The sequence below is a fragment of the Hyposmocoma kahamanoa genome, unplaced genomic scaffold (genome assembly GCF_003589595.1).
Source record: "Hyposmocoma kahamanoa isolate Upper Pololo Valley unplaced genomic scaffold, ASM358959v1 227, whole genome shotgun sequence".
NCBI lineage: Eukaryota > Metazoa > Arthropoda > Insecta > Lepidoptera > Cosmopterigidae > Hyposmocoma > Hyposmocoma kahamanoa.
The window spans coordinates 506,135-527,941 of NW_020653746.1; the positions used below are offsets into that span (position 1 = coordinate 506,135).

Below are 21,807 nucleotides of genomic sequence, written 5' to 3' on the forward strand. Positions count from 1 at the left end.
TTGATAAAAAGCTATTTGTAAAAACCACGAAACTTTATAATTATATCGCCATTCACAAAGTTCACGAGGCCGTTTTATTGTTCGTTAGGGGAGCGATAAATTCCCCAAAGTATGTTATAAATCTAATGTAAATTAAAAAAAAAAGAAGTACAAATACGATGGCGGTTGCGTCACAGCTGGTCGGCAACATATCGGATCGCCAGTGGAACACTAAGAGCCTGTGGCGACCGGCTGAGCCCCAGCCTCCACTAAAATTGCTATACTGTCAATTTGTAGGTGTGTTTGTAGGCCCCGTGTGAAACCACCAACAGTCGAGCGAAGACCTGCCATCTTACCTTACGTGAGAGGTGTTACAGACAAGATCGGAAGAGTCCTCAGTCGCGCATCTATCAAGACCTATTTCAAACCCCTGAGGAAGATTTCTCAGTTCCTGAGACCCGTAAAATGTAACATCCCCTTACAGGATGCAGGAGTTTAGAAGCTTGACTGTGAGTGCGGTCTCTCTTATATTGGACAAACAAAGCGAAGTATTTGTACCCGCGTCAAAGAACATATAGCTGATGTCAAACACCGTCGCGTAAACAGGTCTGCAGTCTGTGAGCATGTCATGGATAAACCTACACATTCAATGAAGTTTGACAAACCCCAGGTCCTTGCAAAAGAAATCTGTTATCTACCCAGGATGCTGCGAGAGGCCATTGAAATTAAAAAACATCCTAATTTCAACAGGGAAGATGGTTTCTCCGTACCACCAGTTTGGGATCCAGTATTTCCTCTAATGAAAAATCCCAAACAGACACAAGACTGCAGTACTAATTAATATGTTTTAGTTTATTCTAATTTCTATTAATAATTAATAATAAATTGAACTTAATAAAAATTCATTTGATAAAATAATTTGTAAAACTGAATATAGCGTAAATTGGAATGTTTTCTTTGTAAAATTAAAAATAAGGTATTTAATTAATAACTATTGTAACTATAGTGAAAAAATAAGGTGCTTTGCATCAATATTAGACATAACTGGTTGAAGACTGTACCACCTCAGTCAACCGTGACCATGGGACCTGTAAAGGGCCCGAAACGTCGGTTTGTTTGAAAAACCAAATATACGCGGTTTAAATCGTTAGCGTAGTCGTAGCGAGCGGTTTAATTCGTCGCGAAGATACTCCCATTTAGCCACGCTTCTATTTGGAGTGATAAAAAGCAAAAAACCTTTTTACCTCCATGAACGTCTCACATGGACTAATAGACTGCGTACCTGCAGGTTTCCACTCTGCATTCCAAAACACAAAACTTCGGCATATAAAGGCAGTTTTAAATATTCCGCGGCGAAAATCTGGAACAACATACCGCCACCAATGCGTTCTTCACAATCCGTTTGTGCGTTCAAATGTCAACTCAAAGAGCACATTCTAAATCTACAAAACACGTCTGGAACAATTTTATTTGTGTAATGCGCCTCAAAATACAAAATTAAAAAGAAAAAGCAGAGTGAATTTTTATTGGGACATTAGCTGAAATTTGTGTTATGTTTCCTATTTAATTATATTGTTTCATGTTTAAGTTTTTATTTAACTCGCGTCCACGTTTTGTTTTTTATTTTATTCATATATTTTTATTTCCTTTAATCGGCATTTTCGAAAAGGGTCCACTGAAAACCAGCGCTGTGGCCCTGCCGCAGTATTAGCTGAGTTGGGTCCTTTTCAGTGCAATAATACACTTTTAATACTAATTATTAATATTATACTCCACGTGTATTGTGCTGAATAAATTACTTTTCTTTCTTTCTTTTCTTTCTTTCTAAATCCGGAAAAATAGTTTCATTTCCAAAAATAATTGATTTTAAAATAAATTATGCATATTCTGCTAACAAAATTACTTGACTGTGGAAGGAAACTTTCCTGTATATTCATCTATTCCATAGCTGCTGTGTTTTTCTAGTGCCACAATAGGCATTTTTTGCGTTTTCGATTGATGTTTATCTACGATAACGGCCGGACGTATTCTGAAGCGTAGCTGCGGCAACGAAGCGTTTATAGCTTACATTGGACACGCAAAGTACGTACACTTGTGGCGTCTATTTAGATATAAATGTCGGTGGTTTCTTATCAATATGGGAATGGGATATCATAATTGACTCACAAGTTGATACATTCTTATTTATTTATTTAATCGTTTATTGTACAGGAAAAATACAACAAGTCACAATGAATACAAGCGAAATTAAAAACAAAAGGTTCTGCTTATTTCTAATAGAAATTTCTGCCTGCAGACCTAAATACAGGACACTATAACTATATTTTATAATATAATACCTAATATATGAATGGAATAGTAGATAAATAATGCCTTTAACTCTCACTTTAAAACTAGCTAACGATATACTTTCTTAAACAGTAATAGGAAGTGCATTCCAAAGTCTGACTGCATGAACAGTGAAGGAGTGAGAATAGAAACCGGAATTGAAGCATGGAAAAGATAACTGGGACCTAACAAGAGAGCGACAAGGTTTATCCTGGCACCTAAGAAAGCTGATACGCTCTTTCAGGTACCCGGGAGACACAGGGTTATGTATAATATTATAAAGAATGAAGACAATGTTCAAATTCCTGCTGAGATGGATGGGAAGCCATTTGAGTCTGACTGCAGAAATGTGAAATTCGGTCATATTTACGAAGCCCAAAGATGAACCTTATACATAAGTTTTGCCGTCGTTCAAGCTTATTTAGCAATTCTTCAATAGTAACCAAATAGCAGGAATCTGCATAGTCTAATAAGGGCAAAACAAGTATTGGGACTAAACATATCTTGGTCTTTAAAGGTAACACGTTTTGGAGGCGCTTAAGTTAGTGCAAGAAGAAATGGACTTTACGACTGACGTCATTTATATGTGGAGTCCAAACCAAATTACAATCTAAAAGTAAGCCACGATTAGTTGCAGTAGAAGCATATGCAATAGGCGTGGAATTATACGCTATAGGTGGGACAGAATCTAGATCCCACGCATATTGGATCCTACAATCATAGCCTGCTACTTTTTGGGATTCACTAATGAACCAAAAGACTCCCGCCAATGAGCGATGCTTCGTAAATCAGCCTTAAAACGCCTTAAAACTGCGGGGAAGCGGCAAATCGTCAGCATAGAGATGAAAGTTTGAAGACAGCACAAAGTGACAGAGTTAATGAAAACAGAGAAGAGGAGAGGGGAAAGAACACCACCTTGAGGAACGCCCCCAGCTAAGTCACACCAATCAGATGAAGCCTCATCAGAGCGAATACACTGCAAGCGGCCTCTAAGGTAGGAGTTGAACCAAGCTATAACCGAAGGAGAAATATTAAAAGAGCGAAGAGAAGCAAGCAATACGTCAAAGTCGACAGAGTTGAAAGCACTGCTGAAGTCTAAAAGTATAAGCAACGTGAGAATACCATTGTCCATTGCGAGGCGAATATCATCTGTTACCTTCAACAGTGCAGCCACAGTGCTATGCCCAGCTATGGCTGAAACGGGGAAAGCAAGTTATTCGAAGAAAGTTTCAACTAAAAAAAAGGACTTTGGATAGAAATGGGAGAATGGAAATGGGACGGAATTCGGAAAGGCAAGTAGGGTTAGACGTTTTGGGTAAAGGTATAACATGGGCGACTTTCCATTGAGAAGGGAAAGAACTACCTTCTAAAAAGAAGTTAAAAACATGAGTAAGGATAGGGACTAGTTCACGGAGTATGTGGCTAATCATACGGGAACTGAGATCATCATTGCCAACAGCAGTAGAAGAAATAGAGAGAATATGAGTTTTCACCTCACATTCGGTAACAGACCGGAAGGAGAAAGAGGTACATGTCGGTAAAATACAGTCAGCCAAAATACGAAGGGTGGCGCGATGGTAGTTACGATGCTACTTACGATGTTATCTCGACTTTAGGAATTTCCAGGTCTGAGTGGAATCGCATTTCTCAACGTTATCGTGAATGTGCCTTCTCTTAGCATCTCTACACAGGCGACTACAGTAATTACGCAGATATTTAAAGCGAGCTATGTTGTCATCTGTAGGAAGCCTCTTCCAGTGTCGTTTCTCCTTATCTCTGAGAGCCATGGCGATCTTAATAAATTGTGATATCCAGGGCGCAGGTCTAATTTATCTAATTTTAACCCGTTTTAAAGGCGCATGACGATCATACCTTCCGATCAATAACTACGCAGTCCAACACAGGAGTCCAGTCAATATTACCAGCCTCACTCTTGAGCGCCTCCAAATGAATGGCCTTGAAATTTCGAAATTTCGACTTGCACATAAGAAAACGAATTTTATACGAGAGAAAAACAAGGTCATGATAAGAAAATATAGAAGAGGACTGTCCATGGGAAGCACAAGGCTCAGGGGACGAGACTATCATAAGATCAAGAAGAGATGGAATACAGTTGGGAAAATGATGAGTAGCAGACAAGGGTAAAATGTGCAAGTTGACAGAAGAAATAAGAGAAAGTAATTTATGGGCACGAGTGTCATTTTTTAACAAACACGTGTTAAAGTCACCATTAAAATAGTGTCATCAAAGGAAGGAGAATGGTTGGAGAGTAGACACTCAAGGCACTGACAGTAGTCGATATTAAGGGAGGGGCTATAAAAAACTGCAAAGAGCACTTTCTTGTGATGTAAGGAAATATTTAAAAATAGGTGCTCCGCGGAGTTTGAATATAAGCTAGGAAAAGCATCAACAACAACATGTTGAATATCATCTCGCCGATATACAGCCCCCCCCTCCACTACTTTTACCCGTCCGGTCATTCCGAACGAGCTTGAACCCGGTAAGACTGAAATAAGTAGAAGGAAGAGAAGGTTTTAAACTGATATACAATAGCGCCAACAGGAGAGAGTATGAAAGAAGCAAGAAGGTCAGAATAGTGAGAAGGGACGCTCTGAGCATTGATATGAACAACATTGAAATTTTTGGGGCAATTGCAGAAGGCTGACGATAACTGATCATGCAGAGTCAAAGCTATGGAATCATTACTGTCACCAGCACTAAGAAAATCTTATAAAACATTTATTGCTGATTTCACACTCATAGGTTCAACTCACACTGCCGTAGAGTCGAAGCGTCGCGACGCGTCATGTTTTTCGCCTATAGCATATTCATTTCTATTTTCCCATTATTAAATTACAAATTTGTGTTACGCAAATATGGAAACGCGCGTCAACGCTTGGTTGAAGTCGAGCAGTTTCGCGCGTTACTTGGGCGCAGTGAGTCGTCAGACGCCGACCACACTGTGATCCGGGCGCACCAATGCGAGCATCGTCGCGTGACGCCAGGCGTTGTAGTTGAAAAACAGGACGCGTCGCGACGCTTCGACTGCAGAGTCGCCAGTGCGAGTTGAGCCTTATGGTTTCTTACCAGTATGGACCAGTATGTGACACTTATTTGAATAAATGATGTACCAGTTCATACATTCTTTTTTTTATGTAATACCACGATATCACACTTATATTGTTTCTTACCAGTATGGGTCACTATATGATACTTAAGGTCCCATTTACTTTTAAAACATTTATTGCAGATATCATGGCGTGGTTTCTCTCCAGCATGAATCTTTAAACGTGTTTCACAATCTTCTTTATCAACAAAACATCTGTTACAGTGATGATTTGTATGGTTTCTCTCCAGTATGGCGCATTACATGAGATTTAACATAGCGTGTACTGTACGTGTAAAACGTTTCTAGCAAATATAACATTTCTATGGTTTCTTTCTACTATGGGCAGTTATATGACACTTAGTCTGACTTTTTGTTCTAAAATGTTTCTTGCAAATATCACATGTGTATGGTTTCTCTCCAGTATGGGTCATTATATGACACTTAGTCTGACCTTTTCTTCTAAAATGTTTCTTGCATATATCATATTTCTATGGTTTCTTTCTACTATGGGCAGTTATATGATACTTAATCTGACTTTTTGTTCTAAAATGTTTCTTGCAAATATCACATGTGTATGGTTTCTCTCCAGTATGGGTCATTATATGACACTTGGCCTGACTTTTTGTTTTAAAACATTTCATGCAAATACCACATGTGTATGGTTTCTCTCCAGTATGGGTCATTATATGAAACTTAGTCTGACTTTTTGTTCTAAAATGTTTTTTGCATACATCACATTTGTATGGTTTCTCTTCACTATGGGCAGCCATATGACACTTAGTCTGACCTTTTGTTCTAAAATGTTTCTTGCATATATCACATTTGTATGGTTTCTCTCCAGTATGGCGCATTACATGAGATTTAAGACTGGGACTACGTGTAAAACGTTTATTGCAAATGTCACATTTGTATGGTTTCTCTCCAGTATGGATCAATAAATGACGCTTAGCACCATATTTCCATACAAAACCTCTACTGCAAATATCACATTTGTATGGTTTCTCCCCGCTATGGACCATTGAATGACGCTTAAAGGATATTTTTAACAAACGTTTATTGCAAATATTACACGTGTACCATATCTTTTTTACATGCGTCCTTAAATGTTTTTTATAACTTTCTTCATCGGTAAAAGTTTCCTTACATTTTTCACATTGCTTCGGATTCTCACCAACATGAGTTTTTTTATGACGGTTAAGGTATGGTTTCGTTGTATAACATTTAGTGCAAATATCACATTTGTATGGTCGAGTATCAACATTCACTCCATCAGATGTGTTCTGCACACATCTTGCTTGAGCTATATCTACATGCTGCAACACTACAGGGCCTATAACCAATTCTTCCTTGATTTCATGGTCTGCATACAGATCCAGTTCTTCCTTAATGTGTGCTCCCGAAACGGCAACTGGCTCTTGTTTAATGTGGACATTTCCATGTAAGCCCATGAAGCTGTTTTCTGAACCATTTGCCTCCTCCTTAAACTTCACATTATCGTCTAAGCATGTGTACCGTGTGTACGACATTACCAGTTAATATTGTGCTTTGAAGCACAAATTGGCACAAACTACTAAGAGATACATAGATAATACACTATAAGAGAGGTGACACTTGCTAGGGTAGTCTTTGGATATACGGACGTAGACCAAAGAGGTCAACTCAGAGAAAACTATCTATTTTTGACTTTTTTGACAACTATTTCTATCTGCAGTTTGTTTCGTTGTCTTTTTTTTGTTTAAAAGCGCTAATATCTGGAACTGCAGTTGAATTTCTTTCTTTCTATTTAAAAAAATATTTTTGCATATGATAGCCCAAATCTTGTCTATACAACATCACGCTACAACCCAAAGCTTTTAAATATTATACACAAGATTACAGGTTTATTTATTTACAATTAAACTACGATCAGTAAAACAAATAATTAGTATGCCTATCACCACGCGCGATTACAAGCATACTAATTTATTACTATCTAATTTAAAAACAACAATCGCAAAAGAAACATTGACCTACCAACAAATGGATGTCGGGTCTATTTCCATCCTCTAAAGGTCTAATACAAAAACCATGACAAAAAATGTCGGAAGTTAACTTATAGAAACGTAGCTAGCTAACATAGTAGTACTGCCCAATTTTGCTTGCAACAATTGAAAGGCCCAAAAACACCATATACAGCTTCTACTGGAAACTTAACAAAATGCAGCATATTTAGCTTCGATTGAAAATTACTTGAACACAAGAGTAATGGAGCAGCCTATAGTGTAAATATTAATTACACTATAGGCTATATTATATCCCATATATGTATATATATATGTGGGATCGTATGAAGGAAATTAAACAGTTGGATCAGTTAATTAGTTTATTTTAAATGAAATTTTGAAAAGATAGACACGGAACCGAAAAAGAAAAAAAACACCTTATCACTCTAACGCCGTCGATCTGAATGTACATCTCATTCGCTCCAACCATTCACTCCTCAAAACCTCTTCCAGTCATTCTATCCGCTCACTTTCGTCGCTTATTCTTTCACAATGTTATGTCGAATTTTGTACAAGTTCACTTAAAGAAATAATAAAGAGTTGGCAGATACATACATACAAATATTACAAATGTGAAAATATGCGTGTACTATAAGAAATGTACCGATATTCCAACTAAACATAAACTCAAATATCTGTAATTCCGAAAACCGATTTATAATAAAACCGTTACGCTTTCAACTAATTTTGATGCTTTTCACAAATACAAAATTAGCTATTATGAAAATTCGAGCTAATGTTATTTCGGGCAAATGTATTTTCTGAGTTCTGGTAGGTAATCCCAAGCCGTAAAACGAGTACAACAATATTTTGTTAGTTATTGCTAACGTTTAATAAAAAAAACATTTTAAAAATAAGAATAAAATCGAAGCGACTCTATAGTTTCTTTGTTCTAAATATTTCAATCGTTTGTGTGGTTCGAACAATTGAAAATGTCCAAGAAGTTTATATAAGCTTCTTGGAATTCACGTAATGAGTCTCTTTCCATCTTTTGCGCATGTAACATTGTTTGAAAAAGGACAGTTAGCTATTTGATTATTTTGTTTATTTTTGTAATTTATATTTACGATTCATTTATATATAATTTAAATACTACACAACTGTACAAAATAACTCTTTAATGATAACTATGATAACACAATATGGACGACGGAAAGCATTGACTTACAATTCTATGGACGTCGGGTCCGCGTAAAAAGTGTCCGAACTTATAGGGCGTTAAAATCGTATACAGAGCGTCATTCACGCTTTGGTCTTCGTTTAATCGACTGACAGCGAAGCAAGCAAAATTAGACAGTACTGCGATGACATTACAATTTAAATTCAACGTTTTAGCTTTTTCATATTCCTTTACATGTCACTACGTTTAAATAGGTTGACTTGGGACATTTCTTTCGTGGTTTTTGTATTAGACCCGTCGTCCATTTATTTGTAAGTCAATGACGGAAAGCGATCTTGTCGTATATTTGGAATCAGAAAAAAATTCCGCATTTTAGGTGTAGGTATCATAATTGTATGACGATATTTTTTCGTTATACGACGTCGATTTTTGGCACTGATTTTTTAACGAAACACACGGAAAAATTGTGTAATCTTAGATATACAGAATAGGAAAAATTTTGCTTTTTTTTTTTATTCTGAAGAACGATTTTTGAAGTCGAGATACACGGTCCCCTTTTAAACCGATTTCAAAAAAAGGAGGAGGTTAGCAATTCGACTGGATGTTTCTTTTTTTTGTATGTATGTTACGCGATAACTTCGGTATTTGTGAACCGATTATCATGATTCTTTTTTGTTGGAAAGGGGGTACTTCCATAGTGGTCCCATTTCATTTTGAAGAACATCATCCACCCACGAAGGGTGGCTGTTCACGCATGGAGAATCATTTTTATAAATAACGCCTAACTTTAATTTAGGAGCAATTAGTTTAACAGTTGGGTTTGCTATTCTCTTATTCAAGGCTTATTCAATATGCTTTGAGTAGTGAGAACCGATTTTTATTATCTCCTGTGTCAAGTTCTGTATAGTGGCGAACTAGGGGATGATCCGGGTTTGCTCACTTTCCGGCAACCGATTTCATAATACCTTGGCAAATAGATGTAATTCCACGTACTTTTGAGGTCGGTTTTTTTAGTACTCTGTACTGAGATTATCAAAAATTATAAATGTTTCCAAATACTTACAGCATTTTATCGTGGCCAACCAACTATGGTTCACCGAGATATAGCAAATTCGCTGCTCGATAATTGTATTTAGTTAGAAATACAACAAATCAATTCGCTCTGGGCTAATTGAAGTTACAATTTACAGTTTTCCTTACATTGTTACTTATTTCACTGTTACTTAACACATTTTAATAGAGATTCAAATCCTATACAATTGTTTTTACACTAAATAAAAGTCCCTTTTCCCCTTTCCCTCCTTCAGTAACGCTCCTTGACGATTGTAGGGCAATGGACGCGCGAGCGCCGAAGTGAGAATGCATTTATGTGGTTTGCGAATTTTTTGCACGTTTTTTGAAAATGTTTGAAAAATACAGAAGATCAAAGGTAAGCCAATTCTAGTTGTTGTGAAAGGTTTATTATCTCTTTCTAGTGTCTTATACTGTGATATGGTGTTGACATTGACATTGACTTACAAATAAATGGACGACGGGTCTAATACAAAAACCACGAAAAAAATGTCCCAAGTTAACCTATTTAATAAACGTTGTGACTTGTAAAGGAATATAAAAAAGCTAAAACGTTGAATTTAAATTGTAATGTCATCGCAGTACTGTCTAATTTTGCTTGCTTCGCTGTCAGTCGAACAAACGAAGACTAAAGCGTGAATGACGCTCTGTATACGATTTTAACACCCTATAAGTTCTGACACTTTTTAGCGCGGACCCGACGTCCATATAATCGTAAGTCAATGTCTACTACCGATTGATCAGTGTCTTGTTATCGCAGACCAATTCTTCGAGCCGCCGCCGCCATCGCCGGGGTCCCGTGAAGAAAAAGATACTCGGTACTGGCCCAAAAGCCGAGGTAAATTTAATGCTTTCATAATTAACAAAACATATTCTGTACTAAATAAAGTATATACATCTCTAAATGCAACAACATAACAAAAGAGAAAAGTCGCTTTCCGACCACTTCGAATCCCGGTAGGGTCAGTTTGGTAAATGAACTTTTCTAAATTGGTTCTGGCCTGGGTGTTATTTCCTTTGCTCTAGGTTGCGGGTTTGATTCTAGGTTACACGGTTAACTTGAAAAATTAACTTTTCAAAATTGTTTTATGAAGGCATTGACTTACAATTATATGGACGTCGGGTCCGCGCTAAAAAGTGTCCGCACTTGTAAGGCACTAAAATCGTATACAGAGCGCCAAACTCCGCTTTAGTCTTCATTTGTTCGACTGACAGCGCGATACTGCGATGACATTACAATTTAAATTTCGAATAGGTTGACTTGGGACATTTTTTTCGTGGTTTTTGTATTAGACCCGTCGTCCATTTATTTGTAAGTCAATGTATGAAGGTATTACACACGCACACACAGTATACGAGTACATTCACAGAGTTATTATTACAAAATCAACTTCTTAAAGTGCCTCGTCAGCTTCCTGTATCCGTCTCTATCAGCAGCCAACCGAAACAGCTGTTCGACGGAGGCAATGCCGGTCCACTCCGTGTACCTATTGTTTTGTAATGTGAGAGGTTACATATCAAAAATACGTAGGGCGCACTTCTTTCTTACTTAAATCACATTTGTATGGTTTCCCTCCACTATGGACCATTAAATGACGCTTAACAACAGATCTAATCCATCACTTGAATATTATTTAGAATACAAAAGATTAGATGCTCTTAAAAAATACTAATTAAAGAAAAAAAGCGAAATGGTTGGCGAATAGTATGTGAAGCTTTTAATAGGTATACACCGGTCAGTATAATTTGGAACTATATAAAAAGATTTAAGCGAATCAATAATTGTAATAGGCCTAAAAATGATGAATAGATATCTTCTTTCTTCGATAAATATGCTCCATCAACTCCATCTGCAAAAGAGATTAATACATACATACAGTAGTAGTTAGTAATCACATATCTAGTCGGGTTAAAGTCCCTAGTGGTGTTCCTCAAGGATCGTTACTCGGACCAATGTTATTCATTATTTTATTTGCGACATTAACCTGTGCTATAAGCACTCTCAGCTACTTTGGTTTGCGAATGACATGAAAATATTTGCCCATGTGAAGACACGAGAAGAAGCGGTGGCCTTGCAATCTGATCTGGATAGGCTTGAAGCGTTCTGTCAAGTTAACGACCTGGATCTTAATCCATCAAAGTGTTGTTTTGTTACTTTCAATCGTAAACGCAAATCTGTATTATTTAATTACTCCCTTAAAGGTGTGGTTCTTCAAGGCTAATCTACTGTACGAGATCTGGGAGTCCTACACGACTCTAAGTTATTATTTGAATCGCATATTGATAGTATAGCGACTAAGGCCTCTCGGTCACTCGGATTTGTTATGCGGTGTGCAAAAGATTTTGCACAGGATAAAACTATAAAAATACTGTATTGCTCATTTGTTTGTAGCAGTTTAGAATACGCCAGCCATATTTGGAATCCTCGGTATCATATTTACATTTCGTGGCTTCAAAATATACAATAAAGTTTATTCGTTTTTTGTGTAATCGAACTAATGACTATTATAATTCTGCCAATAATAATCTCTATAATAATAATAATAATAACGCACACACTCATCATAGCCCCGCACTAGGGAAACCCTGTGTTGCGGGTGCCATGGACACACACATAGACAACCACAAATTACACCCAAACTCACGAGAGAAATAAATGTACGCCATACAAATGTTTTTCCCAGCTCCGGAATCGAACCTGGGATCTCTGCGTGGCAGCCCGGCATGGTAACCGTTCGGGTACGGAGGCAGTTAAATCTCTGTAGGAAGCATCATCTCCTACCACTCGAAATTCGTCGTAATATTAGTGATTTAAAGTATTTATTAAAAATAGCATCGGGCCTTATTTACTGTCCGGAATAGCTATCACAATAATATCACTGAGAGTTCCCTCTAAGTATCTTAGAAACAATTCACTTTTGGTTCTACCTCTGGCCCGAACTAACTACAGGCAAAATTAGTTTATGTGGCGTGCTAGTAACAATTTGAATATTTTATGCATTGACTTACAAATAAATGGACGACGGGTCTAATACAAAAACCACGAAAAAAATGTCCCAAGTCAACCTATTCGAAATTTAAATTGTAATGTCATCGCAGTATCGCGCTGTCAGTAGAACAAATGAAGACTAAAGCGGAGTTTGGCGCTCTGTATACGATTTTAGCGCCTTACAAGCGCGGACACTTTGTAGCGCGGACCCGACGTCCATATAATTGCAAGTCAATGATTTTATGTAATACTTTTGATATTGACCTTTTTAATACGAGTATGATTCTGGCAATGAGAGCAATGAGTGAACACTTCTTTGACTCTTAGTGAAGACTTCTGTGGTTTTTCTTTTTTTTTTATGCTTTATATAATAAGTTAGGTGAATTGTGCAACCAGATTCCTTACTATGTTTTTATTTTTGAGGATCTTTAATTGGCTCTCACTTATTATTATAATTATTTAATTTAGTTTTAATAAATATGAATAATGTTTTCTTTCACAGATATAAAAATGCATAATTATTATTTTCTATGAAAGAAAAGTCATGAATTCTCATTATCTAAAAAAATAATGAACGAATGATTGTTATCAGGGGGTCTACTCTCGACCTCCGTCAGAAACAATTACTGCCAAATAAACAATACTTGACCAAATGAAAAGACGCGTGATGCGAATGACGCTTCATATTTGATACTAGCATGGAATTAATAAGTACTTCGTACAACTGGAAAGCTCACTGCAATTATTTTGACATATCAAAATGAACGTTAAATGAATAGCAATAAAATACTTTTTAAATAACCAATATCTCCTTAGAGATCTGAGCTCAAGTGAGACATCTTCTTTCTTGGTGTGTCCCTTTCGCACAATTGCCATGTGAGATATTTGATACAATACGGTAGTTGACTATAAAAAAAAATTGGCATAAAAACAATACGTCATTTTGTCCATGAATATTATAAGATGTTTGTAAATAATACCATACCAACTATGAATGCAATAGGTCGCAAATAAATCAAAGTCTTTATATTATTTCACGATATTTAAATATTATTGGAAAGTTTTATTTGTTTTACATTAGGCAACACTAAAATAATATGGCGTCATCTCTGTTTGTTAGTCAGAAAGAGACGGACCAAGATTTATGACATCTCGCTCGGCGCACGCTTCAATACACAGTAAGCCTTCCAGTTGTACGAAGTACTTATTAATTCCATGGATACTAGTAAACCCCCTGTCACGACTGTGGTGTTGCCATAAAACACAACATACATTTCTTTGTCCCGCCAACACCGCGATATGTTCTGCGCCAACGTAGACATCCCTTGTTCGCGCTACATCTAATCCGTACGGAGACACTAAGACGGACACCATTCTACGAGACTCTAGCCGTTATTGAATCTTTGAATCAAATTGAGGACACTGACGTGTTTAGTAACACTAGGACGAAGTTTCTGACATCGGCTGGTTACTACTTGGAGTCGGTCACCGCCCAAAGCTCTGTGATCGATATTCAGCAGCTTCGTTTTTGCAGTGATTGACTCCAACCAATATTGACTATGGCTTGCATGTTTGGTTTTTACTGTTAGTGTAAGTTGTATATTATAAATAAATAAATAAATAAATAAACATATCGCACTGTTAACACAATAGTGTTTTAACTCAAAAAGTGGACTTTCTCAGAATTGATGAAAAACTAATTAGGTACTCGCTTCCCGCAAAAATTAATTGAAATTTATGTATGTATAGTTTATTATAGACATTTAAACAATTTCTCAAATATATTTAAAAATAAAATGGAAAAAATATTTTAATATTTTTGAATAAGGTTTATTTTGGCCAAAACTAGCTCCCATAAAGTGTCAAAAGATATCCACTTAACTCAAAATGGTCTCATTTCTTACAATATTCTAACGACGGTTTTTTTGACGTGTAGAGAAAGAAATTTTACGTTCTGTAATGATATAATATTAAATATCACATATTTTGAGTTGCAACACTATTGTAATAGCAGTGCGATATAATGCACACTGCATTCATAACACTGGCACGCTTTTATTGAGATTTTTTGATTTTTGAGATTTTTTTGTGATTGAGAGATGTTAAAACCAGCAAATTTTAACTCATTATTTTTTCTTCATTAATTACAGTTCTCTTCCGTTTGTGTTAGTTAAGCTACAGAAATCTGGAAAAAATCTCAATAAAAGCGTGCTAGTGTTATGAATGCAGAATGCATATGTTTTGTTGTATGGCAACACCGCAGTCGTGAGAGATAACAATCTTTCATTCATTATTTTTTTAGATAATGAGAATTCATGACTTTTCTTTCATAGAAAATAACAATTATGCATATTTATTGCAGTCAATTCGGGTAACTTTGAATCGTGGTGTAACTTTGAACGTAGTTGCGTAAAAGATTTAAAAATTTATTTTATGTATGGCAATCTTTTATTTTTAGTATTGAAACTGTGTAAATCGGAACAAAATTGTTAAACGAAAGTTATGAAAGAAAAAAGTAATGTTAAATTGTATTTTTTTAAACTTTCGCGGTTTTTTCTTGGCGAAAGTAGTTTGGTGTGATTTGTTGCTCAGTTTTAGAATCGGAATTAAATATATAAATCTGAATATTGACTGGTAAGTTTTCCACACTTAAGTAGAGGTTTATATATCGCTTTTTTAAAGAATAATTTAATTTGGTTTTGTATTTACGCGTAAAACGAATTAGATTTTGACGACGTTACCAAACAGGGATATTTGGGTAACTTTGAATGTGTTTCCAGGGAGAGTTCTAAAAGTTACTCCTTTGGAAATTACTGTCTCAGTGCTCCAAAAATGCTTTTTAGGAGGTTGGTCTTGGCTCTCTAACGTTGAGACATGTCAAGTTAATAAAGCCGATATTGTGAATATTATAAAAGAGCAACCAGCTATCTAGAAAAGGCGGCCGTATTTATATTGATGACGACATTTTATTCAAGGAGTGGGGTGAATAGATTTTTGTTATGCATTTACTTTGCCTAAAATAATTGTTATAGGTGATTCATTTTGATCTCGTTTGATAGCTAAATAAGCGTAGAATTTATTATTAAACAGAAAATTTTCATTTTTATTCGCATTAATTAAAAAATCTAAAAAAAAACAGTTTTTTCATTTCAACTAAATTAGTTCGTCTCGTTTTATTATGGCAATACCAAGTCAAATGTCGTTTTTGAACGCACTGTCAGGAATATTTGGACAGATTCACATCTAAAAAATATGAATATGTCGTATAATCTTACACAAACTGTAAAATATCTAGAAAATATACAGTTTCCATATCGAAGGCTAATCTTATTCAAAGTTACCCAAAATTCAAGGCAACTTTGAATGTGACTTTTGGAGCAAATCTAGAACAGTTTTGTTGAATAATTACTAAATTCCTTCTATAAGAACAAAAAAAGGGCTTAAAAGAACACTATTCAGTTAATAAATTGTTCAGAAACAATTAAGTTTGAAATTATTAGAAAAACGCAAAAAATGTTCAAAGTTACCCGAATTGACTGTACTGTGAAAGAAAACATTATTCATATTCATTTTTAATTAGTGTTGGGTCATGGGTCCATTTTGAAAAAATCATATTTTCCAGAAATATAAATATTTTTCCAATATTTCCCCTTTAATTGACTCTTGAATTGAAGTTGTTAGTCTTACAAATTGCAGGTTTCACACTCATATGGTTTCTTACCAGTATGGGTCGCTATGACACTTGAGGTCCAACTTTCTTATAAAATATATATTTCTTCAATACTCCCTCGGAGTAACTGAAAAAAATTCGTAAACTTCTACACTCCCCCTATGATGTTTATGAAACTAACATGTAACGGACACTGGCAGTATTGAAATAATAAATTAGTGTCACAAACCATTAATTAAGAAAAAAAAGAAACATTTAATGCAGATATCACACAATGTATGGTTTCTCTCCAGTATGAATCTTCTTGAAGTGGTTGACAAACAAAAGTTTTGCTACAGTGATTGCATTTGTATGGTTTCTCTCCAGTATGGCCCATTGTATGAGATTTAAGGTACTGTGTACTTGTAAAACATTTATTACGAAAATAATACACTTATATTGTTTCCCTCCAGTATGAAATCTTTAAATGTGTTTCTCAATTTGCTCTATAAAAAAAAGATTTATTACAGTGATGACATTTATGTGGATTCTCTCCAAAATGGACCATTATATGAAGCTTAACATGAGATTTTGTTGTAAAATGTTTATTGCAAATATTGCATATGGTTTCTCTCCAGTATGAGTGTTTCCAGTATGCCATTTTTTTTTTATAAAACATTTATTGAAAATATTGCATTTATGTCTTTCAGTATGGATCTTTTTATGTGTTTCACAATTGGCTTTCTGGATAAGTTTTATTACGGTGATTACATTTGTACTACGGTTTCTCTCCAGTATAGTCCCTTATATATGACGCTTAGCATGAGATTTTGTTGTGAAACTTTTATTGCAAATATCGCATTTGTATGGTTTCTCTCCAGTATGGACCATTAAATGACGCTCAACATGAGATTTCCTTGCAAAACATTTATTGCAAATATCACATTTGTATGGTTTCTCTCCACTATGGGCCATTATATGACGCTTAAGTTCATAATTGGTTGAAAAAGTTTTATTGCAAATATCACATTTGTATGGTTTCTCTCCAATATGAGTAGTTATATGAATTTGAAGTACATGTTTTCTCATAAAACATTTATTGCAAATATCGCACTTATATAGTTTCTCTCCCAAATGAGTCTGTAGATGTCTATTACAAACTCCTTTATGGACAAAAGACTTGTTACAGTGGTCACATTTGTATGGTTTCTCTCCGGTATGGGTCATTGTATGATGCTTAACATGAGATTTTGTTATAAAATGTTTATTGCAAATATCACATTTGTATGGTTTATCTCCAGTATGGGTCATTATATGATGCTTAACATGAGATTTTGTTGCAAAACTTTTATTGCAAATATCACATATGAATGGTTTCTCTCCAATATGAGTCTTTATGTGAGTTTGAAGTACATATTTATTTGCAAAGTACTTATTGCAACTATCACATTTGTATGGTTTGTCTCCAGTATGGGTCCTTATATGATGCTTAACATGAGCTTTTGTTGCAAAACATTTATTGCAAATATCACACATGAATGGTTTCTCTCCAATATGAGTCTTTATGTGAGTTTGAAGTACATATTTATTTGCAAGATATTTATTGCAAATATTACACTTGTCCTGTTTCTTTTCTACATGAGTATTTAAATGTATATTAGAATTTTCTTCAGTATGAGTTATTCTATGATGTTTAAGGCGTTGTTTCGTTGTATAACATTTAGTGCAAATATCACATTTGTATGGTCGAGTATCAACATTCACTCTATCAGATGTGTTCTGCACAAATCTTGCTTGAGCTATATCTACATGCTGCAACACTACAGGGCCTACGACCAATTCTTCCTTGATTTCATGGTCTGCATACAGATCCAGTTCTTCCTTAATGTGTGCTCCCGCTATAGCAACTGGCTCTTGTTTAATGTGGACATTTCCATGTAAGCCCATGAAGCTGTTTTCTGAACCATTTGCCTCCTCCTTAATCGTCACATTATCGTCTAAGCATGTGTACCGTGTGTACGACATTATCAGTTAATATTGTGCTTGGAACTTGGAGAATGGAAAAAAATAAAGGATTGATTTAGTTATTTGTAAAGCATTGGCTTCAGAGCTATCACCTTAATGGTAACAAACTATGGTAACAAATAATCAAGAAACGCACAACACAACCTAATATACATACATAAACTGACAAAATTAATTCGTGTAAAAAAACAAACTTAATTTTTTTTATTAATAATTTTGGCTTGGATACTAGTCTTTTGAGCTATGTCTTCGTTTAATTATGTTTCTGTAAATATGGCCGCCGCAAAGAGGATAGGCAATTTAAGGCGGCGTTCTTGGATTATAATTTTTTTTATAAATAAATAACGCACACACTCAACATAGCCCCGCACTAGGGAAACCCTGTGTCGCGGGTGCCATGGACACACACATAGACAACCATAAATTACACCCAAACTCACGAGAGAAATAATTGTAGGCCATACAACTATTTCTCTCGGCCCGGGAATCGAACCTGGGACCTCTGCGTGGCAGTCCGGCATGGTAACCGTATCGGCCACGGAGGCAGTTAAACAGGAGGCAGATTGACTCGGGATTCCTTAGAACGGGCCGATACGGGTATTTTAGTTCGAGATTCGTATAGTTTCGCGTTTTACTCTTCGACTAACGCACAATAGCACTATCCTATTCCACTTTAAACTAGGTTTCACAAAATAATTTAAAGTCAAAATAAAAACGACACTTTTCCCTCCAAAAGGCCCAGAGCGAATCTCAAAAAAAAAAATCTAAGGTTTGAAGCACAAACTAGAGATGCATAGATATGGTACGGATGGGCGTTACAAATCGTATATATAGGAAATGAAACTATTTTTCCGGATTTAAATCGCGTATATTTGTTTTTTCAAACAAACCGACGTTTCGGGCCCTTTACAGGTCCCATGGTCACGGTTGACTGAGGTGGTAGAGTCTTCAAACAGTTATGTCTAATATTAATGCAAACCACACTTTTTCACTATAGTTACAATAGTTATTAATTAAATACCTTATTTAATTTTACAAAGAAAACATTCCAATTTACGCAACATTAAGTTTTACAAATTATTTTATTGAATGAATTTTTATTAAGTTTAATATATTATTATATAATAATAGAAAATGAAATTATCTAAATGAAACATGGTCAACCGTGACCATGGGACCTGTAAAGGGCCCGAAACGTCGGTTTGTTTGAAAAAACAAATATACGCGATTTAAATCCGGAAAAATTTCATTTCCTATGTGTAACAATCGCGAAAACCTAAGAACTCGATATAATAATAGAAATTAGAATAATTTAAAACATATTAATTAGTACTGCAGTCTTATGTCTGTTTGGGATTTTTCATTAGAGGAAATACTGGATCCCAAACTGGTGGTACGGAGAAACCATCTTCCCTGTTGAAATTACGATGTTTTTTAATTTCAATGGCCTCTCGCAGCATCCTGGGTAGATAACGGACTTCTTTTGCAAGGACCTGGGGTTTGTCAAACTTCATTGAATGTGTAAGTTTATCCATGACATGCTCGCAGACTGCAAACTTGTTTACGCGACGGTGTTTGACATCAGCTATATGTTCTTTGACGCGGGTACAAATACTTCGCTTTGTTTGTCCAATATAAGAGACCGCATTCACAGTTAAGCTTGTAAACTCTTTCATCCTGTATGGGGATATTACATTTCACGGGTCTCAGGAACTGAGAAATCTTCCTCGGGGGCTTGAAATAGGTCTTGATAGATGCACACCTGAGGACTCTCCCGATCTTGTCTGTAACACCTCTCACGTAAGGTAAGATGGCAGGTCTTCGCTCGACTGTTGGTGGTTTCACACGGGGCCTGCGGCATTGGCGTGGAGTCTTCAACTTATTCGCTTGTAGGACTTCCTATATAAAAAGCTAAAGCTAAGCTAGCTGAAAGAATTAAGATGGTCCAAGAAAGAAGGTATGCTATCTTTAGGTAATATTGTGAAAGTATCATCAACGTACCGTTTGAAAATCTTCGGCCTAGCTGGGACCATGGGTAAAACTCGCTCCTCGAAGTCTTCCATGAAAATATCGGCAATAACGGGAGATACCGCGGAGCCCATTGCTATACCGTCAATTTGTAGGTAGAATTCATTATTCCACAATAGATAGCCTGATGTTAGGCAGTGTTCTAATAATTCTGCATATTCAATGGACTAATTATGTTCCCATAGCTTTCTACGTACAATTTAAATGCAGTCTTTTACTGGTAGGTTGGTAAATGGTATGAATCCTTCACCATTTCATTAGTGGAATCAAAGATCTACGGTTAACTGATGATGACACCATGGTCAGTTTTGATGTTCAGTCGCTGTGATCGCTGTGATCGCTGTGTCGCATGAATTATATATTGGATACAGTAAAATATTTTTTAATAAAGAATAAAACTAATAAATTTTATTTTTATTATAAAAACATTAATTATAGAAAATACAAATTATAGAACTAAAATAATAAACCGAATAAAATTAAGGAGCTACCACTCCCTCAAAGAACTCATACGTGCGTGCATCCCGTACATAGATTTGGTACCTATATACTAAATCTATGATCACATGGTAGCACTTAGGAAAAACCTGAAAATGGGATGGGGGTTTCCGAAAATGATTTTTCTAATAACAATTCCAACAAATTTACAAAAAAAAATTGCACGTGAGGGGTTTATTTCTGATTTCGAGCTGCACAGGGAACGTGTTAATACAACCGCTATAGATTCCCTAACTCAAAATTCTATCAACATACCTATTGGATTCTTAGGTTTTCGCGATTGTTACACATAGGAAATGAAACTATTTTTCCGGATTTAAATCGCGTATATTTGGTTTTTCAAACAAACCGACGTTTCGGGCCCGTTACAGGTCCTGTGGTCACGGTTGACTTTTTTTTTGTTGAGGTTTGTTTGAAAAAACAAATATACGCGATTTAAATCCGGAAAAATAGTCTCATTTCCTATACCTATTGGAATTTAGAATTTCAGCTGTCAAACGCAACATTGACATTTCCGCTAGGAGCATTTTAGATTACTTTATTTTTAATTATCAAGACTGTAAGATAACATCAAAAACATTACATGTGTTCGGGATAATCTCAGGCTCCTGATATGGATAGACAATACGGCGGGCCGCAGCCTTTGCTCCCTTATTAAAACACTTACTGAATAGGGAGATAATTTCCGTATATTATTAAGGTATTTAAAATTAGGATATTTCTTCTGATGAAAAAAACTAAAACAATTGTGATACGGACAAAGGTGACATACATTAATGAGGAAAATAAAATGTTAAACCAAGAAGGTTTCGCGACAACATCTTTGGCTAATAATGTAAAAATGAAAATGATCGATCAATGTTTGGAGAAAGTCGATTGTTTGAAAGTAAGTTCAGGATCTACTGTTTTTTCCTCGTTCTACCGTTTCTTTGTGTGCAATAACTTCAGACTTTTTCAAATTTCACCTGG

The 21,807-nt window shown here is 35.7% G+C and overlaps 1 protein-coding gene across 1 annotated transcript; it reads right to left on the reverse strand.

The window, feature by feature from the left end:
* Positions 1 to 16,659: 16,659 nt before the first annotated feature.
* On the reverse strand, positions 16,660 to 18,408 carry LOC113228335 (gastrula zinc finger protein XlCGF28.1-like). The gene is made up of 2 exons (XM_026461601.1): positions 17,059 to 18,408; positions 16,660 to 16,793 (listed from the first exon to the last, which is right to left on the reverse strand). Exon 1 carries the CDS (start codon positions 18,310 to 18,312, stop codon positions 17,092 to 17,094), a length of 1,221 nt encoding a protein of 406 aa, XP_026317386.1. The 5' UTR covers positions 18,313 to 18,408; the 3' UTR covers positions 16,660 to 16,793; positions 17,059 to 17,091.
* Positions 18,409 to 21,807: the final 3,399 nt, after the last annotated feature.

Coding starts and splice junctions, on each gene's coding strand:
- LOC113228335 (XM_026461601.1), bottom strand. CDS start 18,312: ATGTCGTACACACGGTACACATGCTTAGACGATAATGTGACGATTAAG.